Source organism: Danio rerio, chromosome 19, assembly GCF_049306965.1.
Source record: "Danio rerio strain Tuebingen ecotype United States chromosome 19, GRCz12tu, whole genome shotgun sequence".
Lineage (NCBI taxonomy): Eukaryota > Metazoa > Chordata > Actinopteri > Cypriniformes > Danionidae > Danio > Danio rerio.
In genome coordinates, this window is record NC_133194.1 from 41,000,498 (window position 1) to 41,016,005 (window position 15,508).

Genomic DNA, 15,508 nt, shown 5'->3' on the forward strand with positions numbered 1-15,508 from the left:
CAGACAAAGTGACCATCGGGTTATTGATCACCTCTCTGACTTAGGCCCTTCTCCCTTGATCATCAGCTTGGATGGCCGGCCAGCTCTAGGAAGAGTCCAGGGGCCTCATGTATCAACGCTGCATACGCACAAAAACGCACAAAACGCACAAAAACTTGGTTTCACGCTCAGAATCGCTTACGATTTACTAACAATGAACTGAACGTGGGAATGTGCGCAGCTTCACGGCAGCTTTCTGGCTGGCGTACGCACATTTTTTGTGCGTGTCTGTTTTATTTCCATTGGCGACTCCTAGAGGCAGTTGTGTTAAATTCCTCTCTACAAAGTGTCTGAGCCTTGCAATGGCAGCTGTATGAGACGGGTTCATCTAGTAGGTATGTAAGGTTTCCATACCATACAGTTGATCAGCTAAACATTAAAGCACAATTTGCAGCGGTCGCCTGTTTTCCCAATGTAATCTGAGCGATCTACCGCACGCACATTGCTATAAAGACACTATCTGAAGATGAATTTGCTTGCGTGTATCAGAAACATTTCCATTCAATAAATGTGCAAATAAAATATGATGCACAAACTTATTGATGATTCCTACTTGTCTTTCTCGTGATAAATAGTGGGCAAAATCTGATATGTAGCGGGGAAAAAAAGAAGAAAGAATTCATCAGACGCTGGATTCGAGTCGAGTTCATGTTCGGATGTGTCAATACATGATCACATGCGTCTTACGAGGTGCGCCACTGAGACTGCTAAGGGTACTGCAACATTTTACAGATATAAACCACACTATTTCTTCTTTAATTCACTCAGTGCGATGTTTAGACCCAACTGTGTTGATCGCATCAGCTAAACTCTCACACTCTATTTTTTTCTTTTGTTGTTAATTCCGGAGAACAAACTTGCAAATAACACCGCTTTTCTCCGGTCTACCTCCGAAAGCAGCACCTCCATTTCACATTCTGTTCAAAGTTTCTCTTTTTGCTTGATTTTGCCATTGCTTTTTCGTTGGGTTTTGCCATTAGCATTGTCATTAGCATATTCATACGGGGGAGGAGGCAGGGAGGGGTTTTGTGCTCGTGCATGTTGCGCTCAAGTTTCACGTTCATTCGGATGTACAGAAGAATATGCGTGAGATTCAGCGTACGCAGTGTTTCATACATCTGAATTTTTTTCTGTGTACGCACATTTACAGCTTTGTGCGTACGCAATGTTTTAGTAAGATTTCCACGCAAGTCTTCGTACATGAGGCCCCTGGTGGTTCAAACATCTTCCACTTACGGATGATGGAGGCCACTGTGCTTATTGGAACTTTCAAAGCAGCAGAAATTGTTCTGGAACCTTCCACAGCCTTGTACCTAGAGACAATACTGTTTCGGAGGTCTACAGACAATTCCTTTGTCTTCATGCTTGGTTTGTGCTTTGAAATGCACTGTCAACCCTGGGACCTTATATAGACAGGTGTACGCCTTATCAAATTATGTCCAATCAACTGAATTTACCACAGGTGAACTCCAATGAAGCTGCTGAAACATCTCAAGAATGATCAAAAGAAACAGAATGTATCTGAGCTCAGTTTAGAGCTTCACAACAAAGGCTCAACAATAAATATGAACCACTGCGAACACTTTCCAGATTCACTCTATATTTAATGTTTCTACCAAATCAGGTGCTGGTGGCACCAGTGCTGTCAATAATGTTTTGTTTGTATGCTTTTTTTAATGCAAACATACAGACATTCCAGCAGCATTTAACCACAACAATCAACAAGTCTAAAGACAAGAATATCTCAAGCTCTAAATGAACCTCTAAATGAAGGAAAGCACGATGGGGGAAATCACAGAGCTGGCTGTGAACTAAAGACCCAGTTTCTTCAACTGTGCTGAGGGATTATAGGCCTGCCAGGTTGCTTTTTTTTTTTTTTTTGCAAAATACAGGGCTTCTACCATCCAAAAATATCCAAAGGGCATGAAAGGGCAGAGCAGATGGATTTTATGGTTTATTCATGATGAAAAACCATCAATACAGGCCTCATTATAAATTATACAGACATGAACTCATGAACTTTTATGATAGTGCCTTCACATTTATTAGTAATCTAATGATTATTATTAATTATCCTAAATAAGACAATATTATGATATTCCTTTTAGAATATCCCTTTAATGTTCCCATTTTACAGTGATTCATTACCTCACCTGTCATTTGTTTATTAGGGTTCCAATCAGTTTTTGTTTTTCATTTGTTGTGCTAAGCATGCAAAAAGACAACAGAGTAATTAATTTAGATTTTCTTTCGATTTTCTTCATCAAACTACTCATCACTGCTGTGTATTTCCTGTCATTAAAAAAAAAAATCCAACACGAGAGTAATAGTGTGGAATAGGAGTCAACATGTCAATACAGCACTTTGATTATGTATGATTGCAATGAAAGTATGGCTTTAGCAGAACAAAGGTAATCAAAAAAAAAAAAAAAACAGCAGATTATTAACCAGAGTATTGCGTTAATTTTGTTAATATCCAAATAGTTTCTTTTATAAGACCTCTTTTATTTTCTGTTTTTTTAACAAAGAATATCTACATAGCCCTACTTCAGCCCTGACTGGACTACAGTTAGACCATTATTAATGGCAATGATCCTTAGTAGGCCTTTAAATAATTCTTTATTTTCACAGTCGTTTTGCAAATTTGCCAAAGTACGACCCACACAGGTCAGACCGTGGTTGTGTGCAGACCGATTCTATTTTAGACATTGTAATACTTAATTTTAAGTCTCAAACAGTAGCCCTATAGGTCACAGACAGTATGAATTAAATTAAGGCACAGTGTTTTTTTGTTCATCCAGAAACATGCATGTTAAAGGGTCACAAAACTGCAAAACACATTTTGTGAGATGCTGACAGACATATACATACAAACACTATTAGGGCACAAACAGTTGAAGTCAGAATTATTATCGCCCTGTTTATTTTTTCCCCAATTTCTGTTTAACAAAGAGAAGATTTTTTTCAACACATTTCTAAAGATAATAGTTTTAACAACTCATCTCTAATAACTGATTTATTATATCTTTGCCATAATGACAGTAAATAATATTTTACTAGATATTTTTCAAGATACCTTAAAGTTAAAGATAATTTTCCTTACACCTTAAAGTGACATTTAAAGCCCTAAATAGGTTAATTAGGTTAACTGGGCAGGTTAGGGTAATTAGGCAAGTTATTGTATAACGATGGTTTGTTCTGTAGACTATCAAAAATAAAATTAGCTTTAAGGGGCTAATAATTTTGACCTTAAAATGGTTTTTAAAAAGTTTAAAACTGCTTTCATTCTAGCCGAAATAAAACAAATAAGACTTTCTCTAGAAAGAAAAATATTATAAGACATGCTGTGAAAAAGATTTTTTTCTCTGTTAAACATCATTTGGGAAATATTTAAAAAGGAAAAAAATCAAAGGGGGGCTAATCATTCTGACTCTAACAATGAATTTAACAAAAAAGTGCAAGATATTTTGAGTAAATTCGTTCTTAACCCCAAACCATGACTTTCCCTTCACCAAACTTGATTGAATTCTGTGAAAATCTTGGGTCCATGTCGGTTCCGATAGGTCGTCTGCAGTATTTGTGATGATCTACCTTCTGCCACTTTTCCAAATGATCAATTAAAAGTCAAGTTATTATTTGTTGCTCGTACAACTGGGATCGACCACAAGACTGTTGTCAGGTAATGTATATTGAGATATATAAGATTATATATAAATTATAATTACACTGAAAACCCTTTTCTGGGTCTTTTTTAAATTGTGTATAAAAAATCACATTTTTACTACTAATATATTCTACTATGCCAATGTTTTTGATCTGAAAAAGTCCCCTTCTACGTAACAAGATAATCCTTAAAAATAATCATCTAAATTGAGGAAAGCACATCATGTGGCAGCCATGTAAATAAAGACCCTCTTTCATTCATTGTTCAAGTGCAAACTACTAAATGCTCCACAAATGACTGCAGGGAAACACACAAGTTTGCAACGACAGAGAAATGCTTCTAGCACATGACCCTCTTGACCTTAAACACAATCAACATCGGATACAGCCAGTTAAACATGATCAGAACACTCACAAAAGAGTCTTTGTGAATGCAATCAACTGCTTTTATTGGTTATATCTATAAAATTTTGTTTATTAGACTTGTTAAACAATGTTAGATTGTTTACCCTTTTGCCATTCCTGAGGAGAAAAGCACAGCAGGGAGAGGAATCGTTTTTGAATCAATGATGTGATGTACCAATAGTGTCCGCACTAAACTAAATGTACAAAACTGATTAAGAAGAGTTTTTTTTTTAAAGCTTATTATATGCACATATCTACATAATTAGGGTGTAACGAATCACGGTTGATCCATGATCCTTACAAATCACAACCCACAGTTTTGAACACATGTGACCTGCGATTAATAGCTTTTTGATCCAACATTTATGACAAATCATCAATCAAATCACGTGTATATAAGGATTTTGTCTTCCCTGTAAAATATGATGACAGAAAAAGTTCTTAGGCTATTATTTAAGGTGTTTTCTGTCACTGTTTGTTTAGCCTGTGTTAATGCATTCAGTGTAAAGCTGCATGATTAAACATTAAAAGATCATGATCTCAATTCAAACCCGCGTAAAATGAATGATAAATGACAATAAAGATTTGCATATGTTAATTAATTCTTCAAAAGGCTGCATTCACATCTGCGTTTGATCGAGAGAGATTAAGTTTTCACACTTTTTCAGTTCGCTACAAACAACTAAATAACACAGAAGAACTGGGAGAACAGTTTATAGTACAGATATAAACACTGATGTTTATGGTAAAGATTAAAATCACTTTTTAATGCAACTTGACGCTGGTGAGTGTTGTAGCAGCTACATTGTGTAACCAATAGGTGGCAACAAACAACTATTAAAATTATGTCACTGAATAGGTTTTCCAAAAATGATCCAACTTATGAAACACGTTTGATGAGTGAAATAAATATGATATATGTTGTACAAGATTTCTATATTTAGCATTATCAGCAACAGTAGCAAATATCTTTTTTTGTTTTGAATATTTTCTTTTTTTCAGCTAGTAATTTCTTTATTTTAATTTTTATTAAAATTACAGATTCTAAATTCTGTTGGTTAAAGCCAATGGTTTTTGCAGTAATTTTTTTGTATAAATGGAAAGCAAATGATATTTAGTCTCCTTAGAATTTTAAGGTTCTTTCTGACATTTTTGTCAAAATTTAGTTATTGATATATTCTTATTAAATGACAACTTATTTACATTATAGGGTGTTTTTAAAAAAAGTTTTTTACATTTTAAAACTTTTTATTTTAAAAACAAATGTTACACATACAGTTTGCTATGGAATGAAAACCTTTGAAGCTCAATATCTCAAAATCATTCAGAACACAGATGAAACCTTATAATTCCAAGGTGATGATTTTTCTCCCCCTTTTTTGCTGATCTGAAAATGATCCGATCCGTGACTCAAAAACCGTAATGTGATCCGAACCGTGAGATCTGTGATCTATTACACCACTACTACATAATGTGTAAATGTCTTCATTCGATGTAACATATATACACCCACATTCAAATTAAACCACGTACTCAGTCTGACTTCTTGTACTTATTCAAATATTTTGAGGAATAAGTGATCCTACCAAAGTGTTTTAGATTATAAAAGATTAAATATTAAAATTAAAAACTTCTTTCTGGTAAATAGGTAAGCCCAGAAAACAGAATTATAGTAAATGGAATGTTTACAGACTTGGTATTTTGTGGCTGCTCTGTAACTCTTAATTAAAGTTGCAGAAGAGTAAGTTTTTGACTCTTCTAAAGCATAGAAATTGCAGATATTTAAGAAAAATTCTTGTTTAACTGAAAGTCAGATATTCTGCTTTGAAAACGTGTGTTTTGTTAGCCTTCTCAAATTAAAAAAAGAAGATTCAAAACTGCAAGATGATTATATAGACAGGCATTACTGTACAACTACATAATCTATCAGCTTAAAGATATCGGCCTAAATTTGATATCGGACCGATAATGATAACATTAAAAATAGCATTTATTGGCTGATGTTGATTTGGTCGCATCCCTAGTATTAACAGTGATTTATCTTGAATATCATTCTGCATGACTTTAATAGCTACTATGAGAACAATTGTTCATTTACCTCAGATTCAGATTTCTATTTATTTATAGTATTTTAAAGCTCATAAATATACATTATATTACCTGCATTGGACTTGGCGAGCATGAAAGCAATAAAATGTGATTAAGAAATATCATGTGAAAAATATTTGGTACAGCAAAATTACATTTTAATAACTAGAAACAAATATAAACGCCTGATATTCCAAAACTTGGACAAAGAAAATATCAAAATTCCCTGACTTTTTAATGCCTGGAATACTTTTAAAACTCCATGATATTTCACAAATGCCATAAAAACCCTGATTGTGAAACATGAAAGCAGCTAAGTAACATAAAAGTCATTTTTATCCAACAATCCAGGGCTGGAACATAAACACACAGGCTTCTCCTCAGTGGGAGACTAAGAGGGTCTATAAGGGGGCAGTCATCATGTCCTCCAGCATCCCATCCTCAATCCACTCCAGCCTCAACGCTGGTCTCTCCATGACGACCAGCGCACAAGGGAATGCAAATGAGCCACATACTAAGGGTGTTCAGGGAGAAAAGGTCGCACGTAAAAGCACTTCCATTTCCCTCAGCTGTTCAAACACGACCTGTTCAACACTTTCAATTAAACTGTAACTAAAAGAAAGAAAGGAAGGAACTAAAACGACCACACACAATGAGCAACGGCATGAATAAAGACAAGAGATGGCCATTTAATGAGAGAAAGATGGTTCCTGCTGTTTCAGCGGCTCAGTGAATGAATCATTAAAAGATGGCATCGATTGAACTCTATAGATTATTATAACTCCATGTATTAAATCAATGATTGCAGCTCAACTGAAGGCAAAACAGGAAACAGCCAAAAGAGGAAGAACCAGCTAGTTATGTGGTGCAGTGTTGCTAAGGTGGCAAATAAAACAAAAAACAAATCTAATGTACTGAAATGGTCATAAAGTAGTAGCTTCCTATGAGAACAGCACTATATTTGGGCCTATCTTTCTAGGCCTTTCTAGGTACCATTCTGTACCACTTTTTGAGTACGCTTTCCAAAGGGTAAATAGCACAACAAAAGTATATCAAAAGGCGGAGCTAGATGTGCAGCTAAATGCTATTGGTTTACAGAGAAACGTCAATAGTGCGTGCACAAGCCAGGTGAATGAAAACAAAAGAAGCAACGTTTTTAAATACCCAGCCGAGACATTACACCATAATAATGTATACATATAACAACAAGCCATGCTCGACCCGAGCTCAAACAAACCTTGTTGTCATCTTGATGAACAGCCACAATGCCAAGAAGAAGGATAAGAAGATTCATATTACATATTACAATTTAGATTTATTATTTATTTATGTTTATGTTTAGTATTTAATTTATAATACCTGAACTTTATTCATGACTCCCTTATTAATGAAAAAAGTAATTTTTGTACAGACGCTTTTTTGTTATTTGTATATACTGTGACTCTTTGTTGCAATAATAATAATAATAATAATAATAAAAAAATAAATGAATTATCAAATAATAAAAAAAAAAATGGCTGCTCTTTTAAACCTATTGGTTAAAGTTTTTAAGCAGCCAATATTGTTTTCAGTACTAATAAAGAATGTTTCTAAAGCACCATTCATTCATTCCTTTTCGGCTTAGTCCCTTTATTTATCAGGGGTCGCCACAGCAGAACAAACCACCAACTTATCCAGCATATGTTTTATGCAGCGCATGCTCTTCCAGCTGCAACCCAGCACAGGAAAACACTCATACACAGTTGCAATCAAAATAATTTACTACGGCTATTTTAGCTTATTTAATTCACCTATAACGTATGTCTTTGGACTGTGGGGGAAACCAGAGCACCCGGAGGCAACCCATACCAACACTGGGAGAACATGCCAACTCCACACAGAAATGCCAAATGACCCAGCCGAGGCTCGAACCAGCGACCTTCTTGCTGTGAGGTGACAGTGCTAAGCACTAAGCCACCGTGGCACCTTTCTAAAGCACCAAATGCAGACAATTCTATGTAGTTTTATGCATAAAACTCTGTTATGTATGCCAGGCACATGTGGAAAAAAACAAGTTACATTTGCAACCTGCATTCAAAACACATGGAAGGCCAAAACCAATTTTACCCTGTCAATCACACAACATTCCTTAACAATAAAAACGCTACCATTTAATGCAAAACATACAGAAAGCAAATAATCCAACGTGCTACTTAAAGCTGTTATAGCCTGTAAAGTGAAATACTCACTAGCACAATTTGCTAATTAGATCTTTAAGCCTATTCAGATGTGTGAAGATATAGTATCACTACAGCAGAGTGTTATAAGCAGCAGTAATAAGTTCACATGAATACTGTAATCTTTTTAATGACTAACTTACACATATCAGAGTTAAAAGGCAGTTGACCATAAAACACAATTTCAGTCACAGCTTGCTCTTTTTTTTTTCATGAGAACAAAGTCCACTTGCGTGCACGTGGAAATAGCTTATCACATGATTAACCAAACCTGTTAACCTTGCTTGACCACTACAAGCTGTTTACCACATTATTCCGAGAAAACACCTCGGCTGAGTTTGCAAATGAACTAATGAAGCACATGTGCGCTCTAAATGTCACACTTAATTGTTCCCTTTTTCCAAATAGGAAATCCTGCGGTTGTACTACTGCACAACTTCTTCCTTCCCAAACAGAGCTGCATGACAAATCTAAGGCCCCATTTACAGGAATAGGTTTTAGTTTTTAAATGCATACGTTTTGCTATGGTTATGCCATCCAATCACACTACGGCATTTTTTGAGCCCTGAAAACTGAGCATTTTGAAAACACTAGAGAGGCCATTTTGGTTTTAAAACACTGCTACTCACTGTCAGTGTGGATGGGGGAAAACTGAGGCTGCGTCCGAAACCGCATTCTTTCATTCTATATAGTACGCTAAAATCAGTATGCGAGCCGAGAAGTATGTCCGAATTCATGGAATTCGAAAAACAGTGTGCAAGAAGTACCCAGATGACTTAGTACTTCCGGCGAGATTCTCAAATGCGCATTCCATGATTCCCCATGAGAAAATTCATGAATGGGAGCATACCTGTCAACCCTCCTGTTATTCCCGGGATTCTCCCGTATTTTACAGTTCTATCCCGCTATCATCCTGTAAAGGTATTTTCACATATTTCTCCAGTATATTCAGTCTTTCTTTGAAGGGTGGCAAATAAACATTCAAGAGCCGAGCCTTCCTATACGCAACCCATACCGCCGAACCTCCAGGGGCCGCCACTTGCTTTTAAATGTCCATCTGTTCTGTGCTTTCGCTTTGTTTAGGCATGAAAACACTTTGAAATAAATAGAAAAACGGCGGGATTTCCTTCCTTTTCATTACAAGTGCCGTCTCCTCTTCATATGCAATCCTCAAAACAGTCACGTAGCGGTGCGTGACTGTCAGCTGACGCGCTCTATAGTGTTCAATAGACCATTTCCCAAATGGATTCTGTACACACAATCTGAAGCGGAGCAAAAGTCTAGGTTTGGGTGCGTGTTTAAACAGACGCATACACATAATTAATAATAATAATAATAACTACAATATCTAAAGACGTCAATCTTTTTTTTCAAACACAACTTATTTCATTCTAAATGAGCATAAAAAGTTAGAAAAGCAATCGAATGCTGTCATATAATGTTAGATGTGTGCATTTTTAAAGTGACACCTGTTTTTTAATGCAATTAAATGAAAAAAATCTAAATAAATAAGAGATTCATTCATTGCTCTTGAATCAGAATGTTTAAGGTTTACAGTGAACAAACGGCTAATGAGATTTGATAGCTTGATTCTACTTCATTATAATAGCTATAGATTTTAATAAGCTGAACTGTTTGCTAATTTTTTTGCTGCTAATGTATACTATTTTTTTTTCTTTCGTAAATATTAATAATAAAACATATTATTGATTATTTGACTGTTTATTTACACTGAAACGGCTCCAGATGAACATATTTAGTAATTTTTATTATGGTATTATAAACGGTATTATGGTGGTGGGCATATTCCTTAATTTCACATCCCAATGTTGACAGGTATGAATAGGAGTGAAGCGACGCAACTAAAGCAGGTACGTCACGTGACCATGACAAAAAGGCGGATGTAGTACGCCCGAATTCCATTCATACTTCTCACATCCATACTGTATAGAACGTACTTTTCTAACGGCCGAGTAGTAGGTTTAAATTCAAATGCAGTACCTACTGAGTGAGTAGTAGGCAGTTTCAGACATCTGGCTATATTGGACATATTAGGCTAGCGGATAAAGTTCAGTCTTGTATTTTTTCCTTAGTTTCAGACTTCACAAGTTTAACATGAAAAACAAAACAAACTCCAGAGGACACGTTGGGGAATTCTTCAAAGGTAACAGTGTAGGCTATTTTATAATATCATTCACATCACCCTGCCAACGTTGTTTCACTATCGTAACAATAAAATGAAAATATGATATTTGTAGTGGAGCATTTAAATAGGACAGAATGCAACTACTGTAGAATATGGTTGAAATAAGACATTAGAAGTTTTGGATGGCCTCAAGCTTAGTACAGGACAGTTCAAGATTGGGAGGGCTGGGAGCAGATTACATCTGACCAATAGCAGCCAGTCGGGCTCTCGGAATAAGTAGAAGAGCTGAACCGTGTCCCTTATGAGCTGGAGGTCAAACAGGGAAGTCAGCCAACATAAAGTGTCTGACAAGCAGATTCACAGAAGCAACACGGTTTGGGCAGTGCAACCGCATGTGATTTATGCAATGTTGTGTAACACATCAAGTTCATGAGAATGCTTTCAAAACAGCAGGACAATCTTCAGGGCAAGCTCAAACTGAAAGCAGAATGTTAGATGAACTCTTTAATGGATAGCTAGATCAATATAGTGGTTATTTAAGAAATAAATATAGATCAACTCTTTAAAATGTCTTACGATACAAAAATAAGTTGTGCTGACACAAAACTGTGATTCAGCAGTATTGAGCACTGCCTTACACTAGCGTTTCACTTGTGGTTGACAAAAGAACCTGTCATAATGGGAGGATGAATGATAGATCTGCTTTGTTGTGTGTGGAAAAAAAACAACAGGATGCTTTCAGTTGTTGTCATAGTAGAATAGACACAAAAGGTTCAATAAAGGTCTTTTTTGTACAGTGACATGCTGTTTATGCACCTGCAACACACCTTCACTGATATTAGGTGTGTATATAGCACACCACCCAAATCAAATGAAAAAGAAAAGTCTAACGCATTCTTCACTAAAACATGAATGATTTTTAGCTGAACTGTGATCCTTGGTGATTCAGAAATGACAAACCAGTTGCTACCGGCACTTTCTGATTCAAAACACACTGACTATATTGGCTAAATTGTTACCCTTATTAAATTAAAATAGTGCTTGTGGTAAATGAAAATAAAACAAAATTTGTAAACATTGTCAGCGTCATTTGCGATTGGACACTCTGGACTACAAACTATTCAGACTGACATGTGGATTTAATAAAGCTGTAAATTAAATTTATTTACTCGCGAAGACTGGTCTTTTTTTATTCATAACACTTCATAGTGTATTGCCAAAAGCCACAAGTATTAATTGTGTTTTACTTTTTCTGTTCATGTGTTTTTGACTCTCAAAATGACAGTAGCCATTACCAAAAAAGTTAAATATGTATTGCCATGACTTCCGTTAGAACTCAGGGGTGGATTTAACCAAAAACAAGGTAAGCAACCATTTAGGGCTCCAGGAGGGCCCCCAAATAAAAAGCTAGAAGTATAAATTATACCTATAAGTTATATATGTATAACAGAATTTTCTATTGGGGCTGGGCGATATTGCAAAAATGCAGTCTCGTCTTGATAATTATTTTCCATATTGAATGATAATGATATCTTTTTCGATGTACGCAGTTAATGCTTCCAGATTTAAAAGAGTACCCCAACAATGACTGAAGCCACAAAAATTAGAGGGTCCATTAAATGGCATAACATTTTCCGGCGATAAATTTTCAGTGGCCAAAAATTCAGTACATCTCTTATATCAACACACTTTTAGATCCTCATTGTTGCACATTTCTGCTGTATGATTAGACCAACATAAAGTAAAAAAGTCCAGAACTTATTGTTATTGACATCAATTTTATCGTGATTCGATATAATATAGTTTATCGGCCCAGCATCTAAAAAAATGTAAGATTAATGTTTATTACATCTGCGCAAATGTGTCTCTAATCATAAAGCAGCCAGGCAGTTAAATGAGGTAAAGATTTAGTTTTAAAAGCGAAATAGTTTTTATCACTTTTAGTTGTGAATTCGTTTTAAGAAAACAAATAATTTAAAAGGTTTTACAAGACGCTTTACATGTTATTATTATTTTGCATTAAGACAAAATGTAGAAAAAGAGATTGAGTAGTAGAAGAAAAATAAACAGTACAAAAACAAATTAAAGTACAAAAAGTGCATTTTAAAACTTTTGGGCCCCATAGTCAGAATTGCTTAGGGCCCCCAAAACACCAAATCCGCCCCTGTTAGAACCTACAATTTGTATTCACAATAAATCAGAGCCGACCCTTACTATTAGCGAATTAAGCGGCTGGTTAGAGCCCCGCTGCCACTAAGGGGCCCCCACTGATGGTACGAGCCATTTCTTTGCTGAAATCATTTTTATTTGCATTGTACAGATTATCTTGATTGACTGCTTTAGTACTTAAATGTTTATAAATTTTCACTGGAAAGAAAAAAAGTCATAATTTTATTAAAGCAGAAATAGTTTTTGTGTGAATGTCATGTGATTTCTGAGTTTTTAATGAGTTCAGAATGTATATTTTATTACTAAGTAATGCATTTTCACTTTTGGATTAGTATTGTTGACTGTCGACTCATAGCAGAGTTTTTGCTTTTGGAATTTATATATAAAAAAAACAAAAAAAAACAAACACAACCTTTTTGAAGCTGCTAGTTGAACAGTGCTGTTTTAAAATGTCCAAATCATTCGAACAGTTATTAAGTAGTAGAAATGAGACTTTACTTTTCTGTGTCATTGATTGTACTTATTAAGCAATAAAATCATTGTGGGCTGGTTTGCAATGGCAATACTCCACTATTTAGAGCAAGGTAGGGCCCCAAAATTATTCTGCTTATTGCCCCCAAATGTACAGGGCCGGCCCTGCATTCAATTAAAATTCACTCACTGTAACAATATAAAAGAGATTAGCACAACTAATCTTTAATGTTTACTGCAGTACATTATTTGTCCTTGGCGTTGAGTCAGACTTAGTTCTAGTATTAGTACCCAAATGTACATAAAAAGTACCTTTGAGGTAGCATTATGGACCCTTCAGGTAAAAATAAGTACCTTTTGAAAAGGTACTGCCACAGAGAAAGCTCCTGTACCTTTATTTCTGAGAAAGTATAAGCAGATTTTAGAAAATCACTGACAGCAATGTCAGGCCCGTAGCCAGGCTCGGGTTTGCAAGACCCACCCCTCTCTAATAAAGGTCCAGAATTTGTCCTATACATGAGCTCATTTGTCCTGTCTTAACTGCTATGCCATCATAAATAGTAAAAATAACCAATCGAAAAAGGCTTTAAGACCATGCGAAATTCTTGTGTGACTTCAGTTTTGGCCAATGCAAACAATTATTTTTCATGAGTCCAACATCCAGCTGTGCAAAAAACATCTGACACAAGCAAAGTCATCTTTCACTACTGTATTGTTTTTAAATGGAGAAAACATTTGACAAGTAACTTTTATTCTTTGACCTTATTATAGAAAGAAAACAGGACCAATTAAAAAAAGTAAAGCACTTTTACAAGAGAGGCTAGATAAATTGTGAGTCACTAAATTATTATTATTATTATTATGTTTTAATTTCTATTCAAATGGACAAATTTAAATTTAAAACAGTTTTTTTTCTAATGACATATGATGTAATAAATTTGTATTTTTTTATATTATTTTAATAGTCCTTTCTACTGCTTCTTTTTTTCAAATGTATAAAGTCGTTTCTCTTGGCTTATTTTATGTTTTTATAATCTGTCTTTTTATTTTACTTTGTCTAATGTACAGCACTCTGGTCAGTCTTGTGGCTGTTTTTAAATGTGCTTTATAAATAATTGAACTTGAACTAGTATTTCAAAAATAAACATGTCATATTTCTTTTTTCTAATTATATAGGAAATGTTTTGGTACAACAAAAAGTGTGGTTATGATGATTATCCGACAAACTAATCCAGCTAAAAATAGGTGTTTAAAATGTGTTGAGGTTGGTTTTACATTCACACATTCAGAATTTCTCCTCACAAATATCATTTCAGAAAAATATTATTTGCAAATTCTAAATAGTGGAATCATATTAGCAGCCAATGACTATCACAACATACATAGAATCAGCGTCAAATAACGTTAAATGTGGCTTTTATTGTTTAGCAGTCATACGAACACGTGTTTTCAGATTGAATATTCAAAGTACCATGGTAAACAATATAGGGAGCATGTCACAAACTGTCACTGATCAACAGTGCGAATGTAAAACCAACTTTACCTCGATTTAAAATGTCACCTAATCTTATAATTAAATAAAAAACGAGGCGAATAACTGCAAAAGGTCCACTTTTTGAGAAAAAAGAACCACCCTTTCTCCAGGCTGTCCACGGGCCTGAATGTCTATGAGATAAAATCATTAGGATGATTTTGAGGAAGCCCAGCAACTGATTCGTCGATAAAGACTCGGTTCAAACGAACGATTCGTTCAAGATTCGAATATGAACACACACACACATACACAATATGATGTAAAAAACACAGGGCCTAACCTACACACAGAACATAACTGCACAATAAACTCTATTTCTAACAGAAGAAACATAAAACCGAAGTAAGAACTGCTTAATGCAAAGCTCTTGTGAAATACGAATCTTACCTTTGGCGTAACAATCCGCGCAAAACTTGTTTTCCTCTAACGTGAGAAGGGATGTGAGAACCGCCTGATAGCGGTCAATGTCTTTGACTGATCTGCCTGTCATCTTCAGAAATCGCTAATCTAACTGCTTGGTAATAAATAGTCCAAAGCCGTGGAGGAGATGATGAGATGTTTGTCCGTTATTGAGATACACCGGGAAGCGAATCGCTGTCTGTCACAACCGGCTGCTGCGGATGGAGAGAGAAAACGCTACAAGACTGCTGGCTTCCGCTAATCTTACCAGGAAGAGGAAAAAAGCATTGAACCACTGTTCACATGAAAACACCATATTCCCCGGTGCACATTCGCTGGTTCTTGACAGCCAACTTTCCTCCCGCAGAATCAGAGACA

At 35.4% G+C, this 15,508-nt stretch overlaps 1 protein-coding gene across 1 annotated transcript in view; it reads right to left on the reverse strand.

Annotated features, from left to right (window-relative positions):
* smap2 (small ArfGAP2) overlaps positions 1-15,221 on the reverse strand; it is a 33,856-nt gene extending 18,635 nt beyond the window's left edge. Inside the window, exon 1 of the mRNA NM_001044795.1 lies at positions 15,119-15,221. Coding sequence (NP_001038260.1) covers positions 15,119-15,221 — 103 coding nt within the window. The remainder of the gene's footprint in view (positions 1-15,118) is intronic.
* Between the last annotated feature and the right edge of the window lie 287 nt (positions 15,222-15,508).